The 14,511-nt window shown below is 44.0% G+C and overlaps 1 protein-coding gene across 1 annotated transcript in view; it reads left to right on the forward strand.

The window, feature by feature from the left end:
- Positions 1–8,180: 8,180 nt before the first annotated feature.
- GTF2I (general transcription factor IIi) overlaps positions 8,181–14,511 on the forward strand; it is a gene marked incomplete at its 5' end in the record, with an annotated part of 50,697 nt that continues 44,366 nt past the window's right edge. Inside the window, 2 exons of the mRNA XM_010157798.1 lie at positions 8,181–8,286; positions 9,685–9,823. Coding sequence (XP_010156100.1) covers positions 8,181–8,286; positions 9,685–9,823 — 245 coding nt within the window. The remainder of the gene's footprint in view (positions 8,287–9,684; positions 9,824–14,511) is intronic.

Genomic DNA, 14,511 nt, shown 5'->3' on the forward strand with positions numbered 1-14,511 from the left:
ACTGCATAGTTGAAAATGGCTTTAATATGGAAATGGAGTTGTATTCTAATGGTTTCTTAACTACTCCAACCCGGGTGTCCTGGTTTCAGCGGGGTTAGAGTTAATTTTCTTCCTAGTAACAGATTTATGCACTAGGAAAATCGGTGGTGTTTTTCAAATAACAGTTCCTGGAATCCTCTTTCACTTTTTAAAGGGATCTTAAGAGTAGTGGAGGGAGCTGCTGGCTAGGCTTGCCAAAAACTCATTTTGTGTTGCTGAGTATCATAAAAGTACCTAGAAAAATGGCAATTAATTATTGCTAGGTCTAGGGAGGGTAGTACAGCTGTGTAATGAACTGTGTGTCGTGTCCCCCCCCAGCAAATGCTGCTGGTTTTGTGTGAGTTTGTGCAGTCTGGGTGCTATGGGGTGTGCTGAGCACCAGGTGTTTCCCCTCACAGCTTTGTTTGTTAGGGGCCCTTGTTCTCTTTCCCGACTGCCTTTGGTTGCTGACCTCCTGCTTGGCTGCCCTCAGAGGGAAAAAAAGGAAAGCTTAAATCAGCGAGCACTACAGTAGGGGTTTGGGGCAGTGTGTTGGTGTACAGCGAGATCATTTCCGAGCGGTGGGATTCTGCAGATCGTCTCATTAATGAGGGTGGGATGTGGTGCAGTAAGTAACGCTGCCGGTGTGTTTTGCTGGGGTAAGCCCTAGAGTGAAAACACTCCGTGCTGAGTCCTGTTGATTCTGCTGCCGTGAGCTAAATCCCTGCGGTGGGAGTTGGACTGAAATGGCGACAGCAAGCGTCCCGGCTGCCGTGCTTGATGGGTCGCTGTGGCTGCGCTTGTAATGGAGTTGGGGGTGCATGGCAAGAGCGTGCTTACCAGGGAACCTGCTCCGCCGGTGAAACCAGTGAGTGCTGCTGTATTCCCTGTGTTTCAGACTAGAAAGTGATATAGCTTAAGGTTGGGGAGATAAACACACAATTTTTACTGAGCAAAGGGCGAGATGGTTGACGTAAATTGTGATGTGCAGACTCTCCCTGAATGAGCTGCGCTGCTGCTCCAGATAAGAGGCTGGAAGAAAAGGCAGCAGAGATCCTTCAGGAAGTATTTGTGGAGGGGAGAGGGGCAGAGCCTCCCTGGCATGTTATGGCTTCTACAGGGCTACTCTGCTGTCCTCAAGTTATTTTAATTCATTTTTAGAGCAGGTTAATATGCTGCATTCAGTTTTACCTAAGAGCTGACCATGCATATATGTACATGACAGTGCTGTCTAGCTGATGAGTCCAGGTTTGTACCTCCAAGAGAGCCAATTTCTGTCTGGAAGAGCTGACAGTAAGCCAGAAGAGAGAAACCCAGATGGATATGAATTGACTAAAGGCCCCCTGGTATCTCCATATTGTCTCTCCTTCCTGTTCATGATGTTGGGAAGCTTTGCCCTTTCGTTCTTGGGGTAGGCTGTTGTCCTGGCTTTGGCTGGGATCATTTTCATAAGAAACTAGGAGGGAACACAGCTGGATAGCTGACCCAAGCTAGCCAAGGGGTCATGCTCAATACATAAATGGGGGGAGCTGGTGGTGGGGAAGGGGGATCTTGGCTCGGGAGTGGGCTGGTTGTTGGGTATCAGGTGGTAAGCGATTGTGTTGTGTATCAGTTACTTTGTATATATATTTTTTTCTATTAGTAGTGTTGTTATTTCCTCTGCCCTTGTGTTCTGTTAAACTGTCCTTGTCTCAACTTTTGATTCTCCTTCCCATCCCACTGGTGGGTGGGGAGGAGTGAGTGACCGGCTGTGTGGTGCTTAATTGCCATCTGATCCTAAACAGTCCTTTTTGGCACCCAATATGGTTTAACCCCAGCTGGCAACTAAGCATCATGCCGCCGTCCCCTCACTCCTGTCCCTGGTGGGATGGGGAGGAGAAAATATAAGGAAAGGCTTGTGGGATGAGACAAGGACAGGGAGGGATCACTTACCTGCTGTGGTCATGGGCAAAACAGACTTGGCCTGGGGAAGAAAAATCAATTAAAGTAGTTACCAACCAAATCAGAGTAGGATAATGAGAGATAAAAACACCTTCTCCACACCCCTCCCTTCTTCCCAGGCTCAGCTTTGCTCCCCATTTCTCCTCCTTTTCCCCTCCAGCAGCACAGGGGTACAGAGAATGGGGGTTGTGGTCAGTCCATCACACCTTGTCTCTGACACTCCTTCCTCCTGAGGGGAGAGGATCCTCACACTCTGCCCCTGCTCTAGCGTGGGGTCTCCCACAGGAGGCAGTCCTCCACAAACTTCTCCAATATGGAGAACTTCTGCTGGGAACCTCTGCTCTGGGCACCTCCTCCCTGCCTTTCCCCACTGACCTGGGGGTCTCACACCCCACTTGTCTCTCTGCAAATTTTCTTTGTTTTCTCCTCTTAAATATGTTAATCACAGAGGCACTGATTGGTTTGGCCTTGTGTGAGGTGGGTCAGACTTGGAGCTGGGGAAGCTTCCAGCAGCTTCTCACAGGAATCACCCCTGTAGCACCCCCCTCCCCTACCAAACACCCCCACAAACCCAGCACACTGTAGGCAGAGTTACACTCTGCCAGACCTGCCTCTCTGCTTTGCGTGGAGCTGGCTCTGAACATCTGCAGCTGCTGTTGCTTGGTGTGGTCCAGCAGTGCTCGTGTTTCAGAAGAGCCTGGTCCTTCACAGAGGTAATGTGGATGTTGCTTATCCAAACTGATTCATAATCCACGTGTGCTAGATGCAGACGATGGAGAACTGGCAGTGTTTTTGTGAAGGAACTCGCAGATTCTTTGTTTCTTTTCCTCTTGGGCTATGGCTGCGGAAAATACTTCCTTTCAAAAAATAGATGCGTTTATCTGTAGGTAGGGGTGTCGCACAGTCTGAGCATCCCTGCTGTTCACCCTGTGTTTCTGCTACGCATGAGCAGTCTGGTGGCTGGAAGGAGCTGAAAGTTGTTGCTTACAGACTATTTGTATAATTTTAAGGTGATCAGTGATGTCTTATAACAAGGAAAATAAATCATTCTAACTGGATTGCATAGGTCAGCTATGAACAGATGCTGAGCAAGGGTGAAGTGAGTGAGAGTGAAGGTCTCTGAACCTTGTGTGCACTGCGTCTAGGGTGGATGTGTTCCAGAAATTCCGAAAAAATGGTGGTGGTAGGCTTGCATCCCAACAGTTTCCTAGGTAAGAACCATCAGACTTAACTTCCTCTGAAACATGAGATCACTGAACCAAATTGTAGGAAAAATAACACAGTTTTTTTTTGCCAAGATCTTTTAAAAAGATTCATTTGCACTTAACAGCTTGTGAGTATTAATCTGTATGGTTTGGAGAGACTTAACTTCTGTCCTTTGTCAGAAGGCCAATGTTTGGGCAGAGTTAAATACACTGAAATTGTGTCTTGGCCCAGAAGGCAAAGAAACAAAGGGGTGACAGCTGAGAGCCAAGAAGCATTCTGGCTCCTAGTTAGATTTTTGTGGGGGTTTTTTTTGGTGTGGTTGTGTTTTGTGTGTGTGGTTTGGTTTGGGGTTGGGTTTTTGGTTTTTAATGGTTATGCTGGTTTCAGGCAGGAAAGAGCCGCTTTTCGTCCCAGTGCAGATGACTGGCCCAGGGTGGTGGAGGGAGTGTGTCATTCCATGGTACATCAGGCTCAGGGCATGTGCGTTGAGAGGCGAGAAGTGGCCTGGGAGGGGTGTTAAGACTTGGGCTAGCTTGACAGCTGGTCGTGAATTCCTTGTGTTGCTTTGTGTCACGGTTTAATCCCAGCTGGCGGCTCAGCCCCACACGGCCACAGCCTCACTCCCCCTGCAGTGGGAAGGGGAGAGAATTGGAAGAGTAAAAATAAGAAAACTTTTGGGTTGCGATAAAGGCAGTTTAATAGGTAAAGCAGAAGCCTCGCACACAAGCAAAGCAACACAAGGAATTCATTCCCCACTTCCCATGGGCAGGCAGGGGTTCAGCCATCCCCAGGAAAGCAGGGCTCCACCACGCGTAACGGTGACTTGGGAAGACACACACCATCCCTCTGAACATCCCCCCTTTCTCCTTCTTCCCCAGCTTTATATGCCGAGCATGACACCACATGGGATGGAATGTCCCTTGGGTCAGTGGCGTCATATATGCTGAGCATGACACCACATGGGACAGAATATCCCTTGGGTCAGTGGGGTCAGCTGTCCCAGCTGTGTCCCCTCCCAGCTTCCTGTGCCCCCCCAGCCTCCTTGCTGGTGGGGTGGGGTGAGGAGCAGAAAAGGCCTTGGCTCTGTGCAAGCACTGCTCAGCAGTAACGAAACATCCCTGTGTTACCGACACTGTTTCCAGCCCAAATCCCAAACACAGCCCCACAGCAGCTACTGTGAAGAAAATTAACTCCTGCCTCGGCCCAAACCAGCACACTTTGCTTGTGCATATGGCTTTTGCTTTACCTATTAAACTGTCTTTCTCTCCACCCGTGAGGTTCCTTGCTTTTACCCTTCTGCTTCTTACCTCCATCCCACTGGGGGGAGTGAGCGAGTGGCTGTGTGGGGCTGAGTTGCTGGCCAGGGTTAAACCACAGGCAGGAATGGCTAAATACTACATCCCCGGTACTCTCCCAGTGTATTTTGCAAGGCTTTGTTCGTTGTTTCAAGCCTTTACTTGGGCAAAGGCTCATATTGGCACAGTTTAATTGAAGGATTTATAGGTAACTATAATATTAACTGATCTGGAAGTTCTTTTTTAGCAATATGTGATTAAGATTAATAGATATATCATAAGTGGTGCTCTGGCAACCAGCTTATAATTGTACAAAGGATGGTTTTTAAATTGGCCCTTTTTGTGTAGCATGTTAGTAATGGGTGAGGTTACTTTTTTTTTCATCAAGGCTTTGCACTGAGGATTTACATTGAGCAATGATGTTATCACATGCTTGTTAAGGGCTGGATCTTGGAAAAGCAGTCAGGTTCATGAGATCTACTGAACCATAGCCTACTCTTCCTACTAATAAACACTGTCCCAGTGGTATAGGTAAGAGTAGTGGAGAAAACTGTTGTTTGAAAGGGAGAAACTGGTGAAATGTGGGGAAAAAGAAACTATCTTTCATCTGTGTCTTGCTGTCTTGTGGGTAAGAAAAAATATTCTTGTGCTGCTATGGTGCATCAGGATGTCTCTTGGATCCATATTAAGAACTGATCTGGCACCATGCAAACTGGTTAAAGAATGGGTATCCTAAAAATATAAGGGGCTATGACATTACAATTTGGCAAACCCCTTCCAAATTAGAAGATTAGTCCAATGATAACCTAAACCACCTCCCAATTCAGGTGCTTTTCTGAGATACTGAGGCTGTGGCCTTACATGCAGCAGGAAGGTAGCTTAGGATGTGCTGTCCTCTCTTGAGCCAGGAAGCTGTCTGTGGGGCTGTGCAGTGAATCAAAATGGGACCCGGTCCAGTGCTTCTTGTCACTGTTCCCTGGACAAGTCCCCTGACTTGATTTGCTGTGTGCCTATGGATCAGAAACCACCTTCTAGGGATGGGAGCAATTCTTCACTGGGGAGAGATCCTGAGCTGGCACTGCTTTGATGTGCTTGTGCATCCTCAGCCTTCAGCAGATCACTAGAATTTCTTTGTTCTGTTTTCTGGACAAGGTATCTCTTCAAAATAGAAAATAAGTTTACTCTTGCTTTTACACAGCCTGATTTTTCACCTAGAATGTGGTAGATGTGTATGTTTGTGCCACTGCTCACTTGGGAGCTGTTGAAATGATGCAGAAGAGCTGCATCAGACAGTAGAGACGAGACATGGGAGAAATGGGAAATGTGTTATTTTATATTTAATCTTTAATATTGGATTGTTAAAAAGGCTAAATGCTATCATGTTTAAAATCACTGTCAGCATCCCAACCCTAAAGGATTTTCAGAGATTTTCTTGAGAACTGTATTAGGTATCAAAAATCATGACTCAATGAAGTTTGATTTATTGAGGTCACATCATAATTTCCCTTTTCCTTCTGAATTCCCACCAGCAATAAGATGCTCTTCTTCCTTTGGAGGATAACCCCAACAGCCTCTGCCTCCCCATCCCCAGCTGACCCTCTGTGCTGGTTGTAGTCAGAACAGAGTTAATTTACTTCACAGTGGCTGCTCCGAGGTTATGGTTTTGGATTTGCCCTGAGAATAGTACTGGTAAGGTGTGCTTTATTTGGTGCTGGGCAGTGCTTTCACCAATTCAAGGTCTCTTTCAGCTTCTGATACTTGCTGCATTCACAGCTTTCTCACTACAGGCAGTGTGAGGGGACACACAGCTCAGACAGCCGACCCAAACTGACCACAGGAGGATTTCATTCCGTAGCACGTCGTGCTCGGTACATAAGCGGGGAGTGGGCTGAGGGGGGGTATAGCTACTTTGCTTGCTCAATTGCTTACTAGCTTGCTAGCTTGCTTGTTTGTTAATGAGTTGGTGGGTTGGTTGTCTTTCCTGGTGGTGCTGTCACTCATGGGATTCTCTTGGGCTCTCTTGACTCTTGGTACTTAAGACTTGGCTGTGCTTCGGTCAGCGGGTGGTGAGCAATTGTTTAGGATTTTTATTTTCTATCACTTTATTATTAGTGTTGTTAATATTAGTATCACTATAATATTAACTTATATTCAATTATTAGATAGCTCTTATCTCATGAGCTTTCTTGTCTTTTCCTCCGATCCATCTTCGCTGGAGGAGGGGGTAGGTGAGTGAGTGACTGTGTGGTACTTCACTACGAGCCCAGGTTAAACCACTAGCAGTTGTTTACTGAAGTAGTTGAAGAGCTGTGATGCCTTTGTATTCACTACTGAAGTGTAGCTCCTTTTCCAGGACCTGTTTGCCTACTCTTCAGTGTAGCTGGTGGAGCTCATGAGGGGTTTGAACACCAGCATCCTCACACAGCTGCTGACCCTGCTGCAGTGTTTATCCATAACGCACCTTTAAACCTGGTCACACCTTGCCGGCCTGTCTGGAGAGCCAGAAGGCTGCTGGATGTCTGTTGTGAGCTTGCAGTGTTGCTAGCTTTCCCTGCATGCCCCCCACCTCCAGTTTTAGTCTGAAGTGCTCTAAGTCCTATCAAAAGAGCAGTTGGTGCAGTTTTTTGAACGTCAGCGTGCATTATCATGTGTAGTGGTTATTTGTGCTGCCCCGACCTGTCTGCACATCTGACGGGATACACGTCCCCTTTGAAAACTTGAGCCACGCTATGTGTCCAAGTTCTACAGGAGCAGCAGGATATCTCATCGAGCTGTTGCGGAAGGTCTCCTTCACCTGAGCTATCTTGACTTTTGAGGTGGTTTTTCTCAAGACTTGCACAGGGAGTTGTAACAGTGAAGTCTCTTCCAGTTCTCTCCTTCTCCAGGCGTGTCAGGTTATTGCTTTAGATATGTGTAAACAACACAAGTTGCAACACTCCGATAGAAAAACGTGCTCTTAGCAGCTGCTGAGACATCATTCCCAATTCCTTCTTGTATAGACAGTTCTGCCAGCAGAAGCTTAAACAAGTCGTGAATATTACTTATGTCTTAAATTGAAAGCCTCCTGAATGACATAGAAAAACTAGGTTTAAATCTCTTTTTTTCTGTCACTGCTGAAATTCAGTTTTTAATTTTAGCACCTTAATTGGGGCTGCTTAACTTTGGAGTTAATCCTACAGCTGAAGAATATGCTGATAAAAACGTTGCATTCTGGTTACTGATACTCTGGTTTCTGAGGCCATGATTTTGGGGCAGGGTGGGGGTGACTTGTTTTGAGCCAGAGCATGATAATGGCAGGAAGGATTGTTCTGATACTTGTCATAACTGTGATTTGCCATTTCTTTTCTGTATGTTAATGCCAGTGGTTTTTGCTGTGTTTTTCTGGACTGATGGAGTTGCAAACATGCCTAGAAAGAAAAATCAGTGTAAATTAGCTAATCAATTAATAAGCATCTTTTCTAGGTGCAAAGGGCTCCTGGTCTAGTCATGGCACAACATTTTTACTTGAATGTTTAGCTTCAGCTTTGAATGAAAAAGCAGGAAGCATGGAAGAAGAGTGAGCATTGCCTCCTCTTAATGTATCTGTATATTTGCTTGTTTGTGTCTGGCAGGCTGTGTTCTGCGTTCTCTGAATTTTTTTTTCTTTGTTTTCATAAGAGAGGTTTTAGTTTTCTTGTGCCGTTGCGTGTATCTGAACAGTTTTTGTATTTCATTTCGTAGGAGGAAAATGGCCCAACCTAGCGCACCAGCAAGGTCCATCCATGATGAGGACTCCCGTGACAGCGGAGTGGTGGTTACGTTCCTCATGTCAGCACTTGAGTCAATGGTTAGTAGAGAAGTTCAGCAGCTGCATTGTAACTCTGTCTTGGCATGTGCAGGATCACACCAGTGTATTGCCTCCCACTGAGGAGCAGGAAAGGTGTAATTTTATATCTTTACTTTATTGCGTGATGTCCAACCAGCTGTAACTGTCTCTTTGCTTGTGGAAAGTCACGCTAACAGTCGTCTTAAGTGTCATCATGTTTCCTGTTGTGGTGTGGTGGTTTTAAAAATTATAGGTTCAAATAAACAAATGGGAAATATTTATTGATTGCTCAGTAGAGCGTGGTTGAAAAGCAAGAGTGTGTTCTGGTCTTTGTCATCTGAGTGAATACAGGGCCTTGAGGCTGATGCCTTGTCCTCAGCTGCTGTACCAGTTCAGCAAGGCTTGTGCAGGAAAGAGTTTTTTCTTTTTTTAAGCTGGCATGTCAGCTGTTTTGTAGAAGTTACCTAATGGTTGTGTGGCAGGATTTAAGGTTGGCCATGGCTGTGAGTGGAAATGCCTCTCCCATTTTTTTAAAGCTGAGACACTGTCAAAGATGTGGTCCATTGAAGTTGTTTTCTTAAATGATGAGCAAGAACAAAAGCTTTCATTTGTAGCAATGAAACTTTTCAGTGGGATGGCTGTGAGAGAATTGATTGCTAAGCGTTGTTTCCCAGTGGGTATGTGCAGTTCCTGTAAGTTTTGTGTCGCTCCTTCCTCCCATGCTGCGGTTGTTGGTGTCTTCATAGGTTACAACAAACTCTGATCTGAATTTCTAGGAGAAATTAACTTTTTGTGATCACTTCTTGGTGATCTCACTAATTTCCTTAGGATCTTTGCTCTCTCCTAGTGCTGCAGGCTTCCTGCCTTACTCTGCCAGGAATTACTCCTGGCAGAACACACATAGGTGTTCATGGCAAGGTGCAATCCTTCTGCTCAGGAGGAATTCACCTGAGCACAGCAGGCAGGACAAGGCAGACTGCAGGCAACCTTCCTGCTTGCAACCACACCTTGCTGAACAGAACATGACGTGTGATCAGTACTCCGTGAGTGAACAAAACTCCTATATGCTGTGTTGAAAGTTGGAGTAAGACACTGAATATGATTATCTAACGGGGAAGTGATAATTTCCCATGGATTGATGTCATAAATCATTTTAATTAAAACCAGTGTAATCTCTGAGTCTAGACAAGGCCTTAATTTAATGAATGCATCTACAGTGCTTTTAAGATTCCTGATGAAAAGCACTCCAGCTGTATAAATTATCCTTCACTAATGGCTGATGTTATGTTACTTGCAGTACCTTCTGAACGGTGGATACTGCCAGCAGAAGTAATAACTGTTTTACATGATACCACATACTTTTCCATCAACTGTATTCTTAGCTATGGTAATAAAAGCCTTTTGTTTTTCTTCTTATAGTGTAAACAACTTGCCAAGTCCAAGGCAGAAGTTGCCTGTATTGCTGTATATGAAACAGATGTGTTTGTAGTTGGAACTGAGAGAGGAAGAGCCTTTGTCAATTCTAGGAAAGATTTCCAGAAGGATTTTGTTAAATACTGTAAGTTTCAATGTTGTATTTTTGTATTTCACAAGCTGCTTAATGTGTACTGCACAACACTAATAACTTTGGGGAGCAATGTTCTGATTATTATGGCTACACGCTATAATTATGTTGGCTATGGCAAATCCAGTGGTTTAAGAACATAAAAATGATCAGTAACAGTGGTCTTGTTGGAAGTGTTATTTCAACTGTGACTGGAAATGTTTATTTTCTCTTAGATAACATGACAAACTAGTACAATAACGAGTATTAGGCTGTCCACCCTCACAACACATCCTGCATTTCCTAGTGCGTGTTAATTTTGATTTGTATCCTCGCCTTCAAGTCTTTTCTATTTATGGAGGCTCGGCAGGACATTGAACAGGTAGCTGACTTCTGTCAGCTTAGATGGTCTTGGTGCTTCACTCACACGAAAAGGCTGTGGAGTAATCCTTTGGTCTTTAAGGATGTGCAAATAGGATTCTGAGTAGTTCAGCAAAAGCGCCTACTTGGACTTTGGGCTGTTTGGTGGTATCACATACACTATACTGAGATCCTGGCCAGCTGGAAAGCAGCCTGAACACTCCGGATACGCTTTCATCAGAAGTGAGGCCTTTGCTCACTTCAGGAGATCTCATCAGCAGTGAATACTAGTGGTTGCTGCAGAGGAATTCCTATAGAGGAATTTGTGGCACTGGCTGGAGTCATCCTCCATGGAAAAGTGCATATGGACACTACAGCCCTGAAGTCCAACTGTTTGAAGGCAGCAACTTCCTTTGTTTGTTTGCCTGTTATTATCTGTCTTATGCTGTTTCTTACTGACAAGAGGGACATGCACTCCAAACTGTCTGACTTACAAATTTTTTTTTCAAACTGGAAGTATTTTGAAATAAAACAGTCAATACTTGTGATTGAGATTACAAAAAATGTTTGCATCCTCCATTGCATCACCACAGGTGCAATTAGTTCCAATAAGGGCAATAATAAAAGCAATGCTACCAGTACGGCCAGATCTACGAAGCAACTTAGGTACCTAAATTAAAAATCTAGAGCAAGGCTTCTGAAAGTCTCCAGGACATCTACCTGTAGGCATCTAAATAGCTCATAAATCCATATTTTTGTCTGGAACTGTGTTCTGTTAGTTCTCTTTATCCAAAAAGCACGGTGTAGAAATAAATGACTTTGGTATTTTTTAACGAAAGCTCAATAAAGTGTATAACACGTTGATACAAATATAAACTTTAACATGCTGAAGCTCTGATTGGCATGTCATGCTGCTTTTATTAATTCTTCTAATGGTAGGAGCTATTTACGTGTTTGATCCCATCTGTGTACTTCTACTGTAAGCAATCTGAACAGACTGATACTGCAGACCTGAGAGCATCATGCCCAGATCTTGTGTTTAGAAGATAATAGGTGGGAGTCAAGCTACAGTAGTGTGAATATTTTATTAACTCAGTAGCTCTGGGTTAATTTTAGACTTGTGCTTAAAAATTTTTTTGGTGAAACCTGCTGAGATAGCCCCTGTAAATAAATGATGTAAATAAAGCATTAATACAGTTGATGTGCTTTTTCCTCACTATTGTGATTACCTCTGATTATATTCTGTGTATCTTACTTGTCATGCCTGTAGTATTTCAGAAGCAGTATCTAAATGGGGTCTTTAGCTTTTCAGCTCAAAAGTGGAATGTTTCAGACTTGAAATTGAGTATAGACTGAATCCCCTGACCTGTTTGGAAGCAGCCTAACACCTTTGCAGCATTACTTTAATCACAGAGGTTATTAGTGAGTGTGACTGCTATTGATTATATTTGTTTGCCCTCGTTAGGATATCTAAAGGACAATCTTCATCATCATCTTTGTCTCTGATTATGTGCTCTGGTGAAAATACCATTCTGTAACGAGCTGACATCTTTTTATGTTGCTCAGAGGCTAATCCCTTGACACTAATACAGCTCGTTTAAAAATAACAGTTCTTTTTGATGATGATGTGCCAGTGTGGAAACTGGTTTCCCACAGTCATTTTCTTTGGCCCTAAACTATTCTGTGGCCAGCTGAGACTTCTGTGGCTTTTGCTGCTCCTGAAGCTACAGAATATTTTGGAAGAGAAAGGAGTCATTAAATTGTAGGCTTAAATAGTAAATGAAAGAAAAGCAGTAAGAGCCAGGCAGAGGATAAATCCTGACAAAACACTGGAGTTAGTTGTATGCATGCCATCACTAACCTGTCACCTATTTTAAATGCAAATGCTGCGTTTAAAGGCTGCACCTACGATTCTTGCTTTAGCTTTGGTCTTCCTGTGCACTTAAATGGGTACACTTTACAGAATGTGTGTGTGTGTGGGAGGGGAAAGGATGTTGGAATAGTTTTTTAAAGCTATGACCATCCATGATGCTTTCCTATTGCCAAGCCAGAGCTGGTTTACATCTGTTACTCTCAGCCTTTTTTTCATGCCAGATTTCCTTCCAGCTATTTGGGAGTAGCCTCTTCAAAACAACCTCTGCTAAATGCTTGTTCTGTTTGAGTATCTACTGGAGCAGGCTCTTCCCAGTCACTTCTAATGGGAATTTACTCAGCTGTGGCTCTCTGTGTACCTGAGTTTTCACTTCCCTTTTTGCAGCAGATATCTTGGATTATTCCTGCAAATTGTAAGACCAGGAGAGATGGACGGCTGCTCCTGGCCATGCTGTCTGTAGGCCATCACAGTTTTCCAGACTGATGTATTTACCCCTGCCATGGATTAGGGCTTTACCCAAAGCGGGTGATGGCCAGCCCTGGCTAGCCGTGTATTTTTTGATGGATTCATTTGCAGCCCTTTTTCCTGGTATTAGGAGTGAATTAATCTGTGTTTCTCAGGCTTTACGTTGCTGGCAGCTTCCCTTGTTTTACAAGTCAGTTGACCCCCTTTCCTAAGTTTTCCAAATGAAACAAACAATGCATTTACAACACTCTAAAAATAGCAGAAGCTTTGAAAGATCACTTTCTGCCTGTTTTCCTCAGGGGTGTTTCCTTTGCTTCCATTATCTGCCTCTGGCTCTGCGGACGTGTCAGGAACAGACTCATGCAGGTGGTGTGCCAGTCCAGATGCCTCTCTTTCCCAGCACCTTTCGTTTAGCCATGCCCTGCCTAGCTCAGAGCTCTGTGCTGTTTTTCTGGGTTTGTTTCATATCTGGGTAACTGGCCTCTTTTATAGTCTTTTTAGAGCTAGGTTGCTTGTCTTGCTTGCCAGAAATTTTTCCTGTTCTTTCCCTGTCTAGCCTGTTAAGGGGTAGGAAACTAAAGGTAGTTTATAAAACCTGGCAAGAAGCTCAGTCGTGTTTCAGCAGAGACCACCCTTCTCCTTCCCTCAGAGTTGCAAACAAACAGAAAATTAATGTAGATAGTGGATCTTTTTCAAATTCCCTGGCTCCTAAATTCTGCCTCAGGTGCTTTGCTTTTCTTGTGGTTTAAGTGATCCTTTGATCATCATACAATTATTTTCCTTTAATTTGAGGTTAGTGTCCAATTTCCTGAACAGTAAAACTGGATGGCCTTAGAAAGCTCACAGATGAACTGGGTGGATGCACTGCAAAACAAAGCAAAACGCTTTTAGCCACACACACATTTACTTTCCCTCTTTCATTGCTCATAGTTGTTTTCAGAGAGTAATTTTTCTTAAGCACAAATTATTAAATATATGTATGTGAGTCACAAAATAATTGTTGCCCTTAAGTTGCCTCTCAGAGTGTCTGCACAGGGGTGACATTCATACCCTTAAAATCTTTTCTTGACTTTCTGGGTTTAGTCAGGACAGAGTTAGTATCTCACAGTAGCTGGTGTGAGGCTGTTTTGGATTTGCCCTGAGAAGAGTACTGATAGCACTGGTGTTTTTAGTTGTTCCTAAGGAGTGTTTGTCCCAGTTCAAGGACTTTTTCCAGCTTCTGATACTACAACTGTGTTCCCAACTTTTTGCTACAAGCTGGGGCGGGCAGGAGGGGAGAGGAGAGGGACACAGAGTTTCGGCAGCTAACCCAAACTGACCAACGGGGTATTTCATGCCATATAACGTCATGCTCAGTATATAAGCTGGGGATGGGCTAGGGGGGACACTGTTCATTAGTGAACTTTCTCGCTCCTGAGCTCTGGCTCTTGCTACTTGGGACTGGCTGGGCATCGGTCGGCAGGTGGTGAGCAATTGTATAATTTGGTTTATTTTCCATTATTTTCATTATGTATTATTATTAGCGGTAGCATTATTTTCATTACATTATGTTAGTAGTAACGTATTACTAGTATCACTATTATATTCATTTATATTGAATAATTAAATTATTCTTATCTCAGCCCATGAGTTTCCTTGTCTTTTCATCTGATTCTCCTGCTTCACTGGAGAGGGGAGGGAGGTGAGCAAGGGGCTTGGTATTTAGTGTCATGGTTTAATCCTAGGCAGCAACTACCTGGGGGATTAAACACCACCTGATTAAAAACCTTCCGATGTTGCAAGGGGCCTTGCATACCATGGGACTGCCAGCTCTTTTGCTAGAGGGGAGTTGAGCTCCATCAGCTTCAGATACTGTATCCTTACGGCTTTTCTCTGTTGCTGTTTGTGCAGCATTTCATCTTCAGGTCACGTTTTTGAGGAAATTTCAGTTAAGTATATTTTCTCTCTGCTAAAGCTCGATTTCTATTTCTTTTTCTTTGGAGAGATGTGGTCAGTGCTGGTTTTG

The sequence above is a fragment of the Eurypyga helias genome, unplaced genomic scaffold (assembly GCF_000690775.1).
Source record: "Eurypyga helias isolate BGI_N326 unplaced genomic scaffold, ASM69077v1 scaffold1888, whole genome shotgun sequence".
Lineage (NCBI taxonomy): Eukaryota > Metazoa > Chordata > Aves > Eurypygiformes > Eurypygidae > Eurypyga > Eurypyga helias.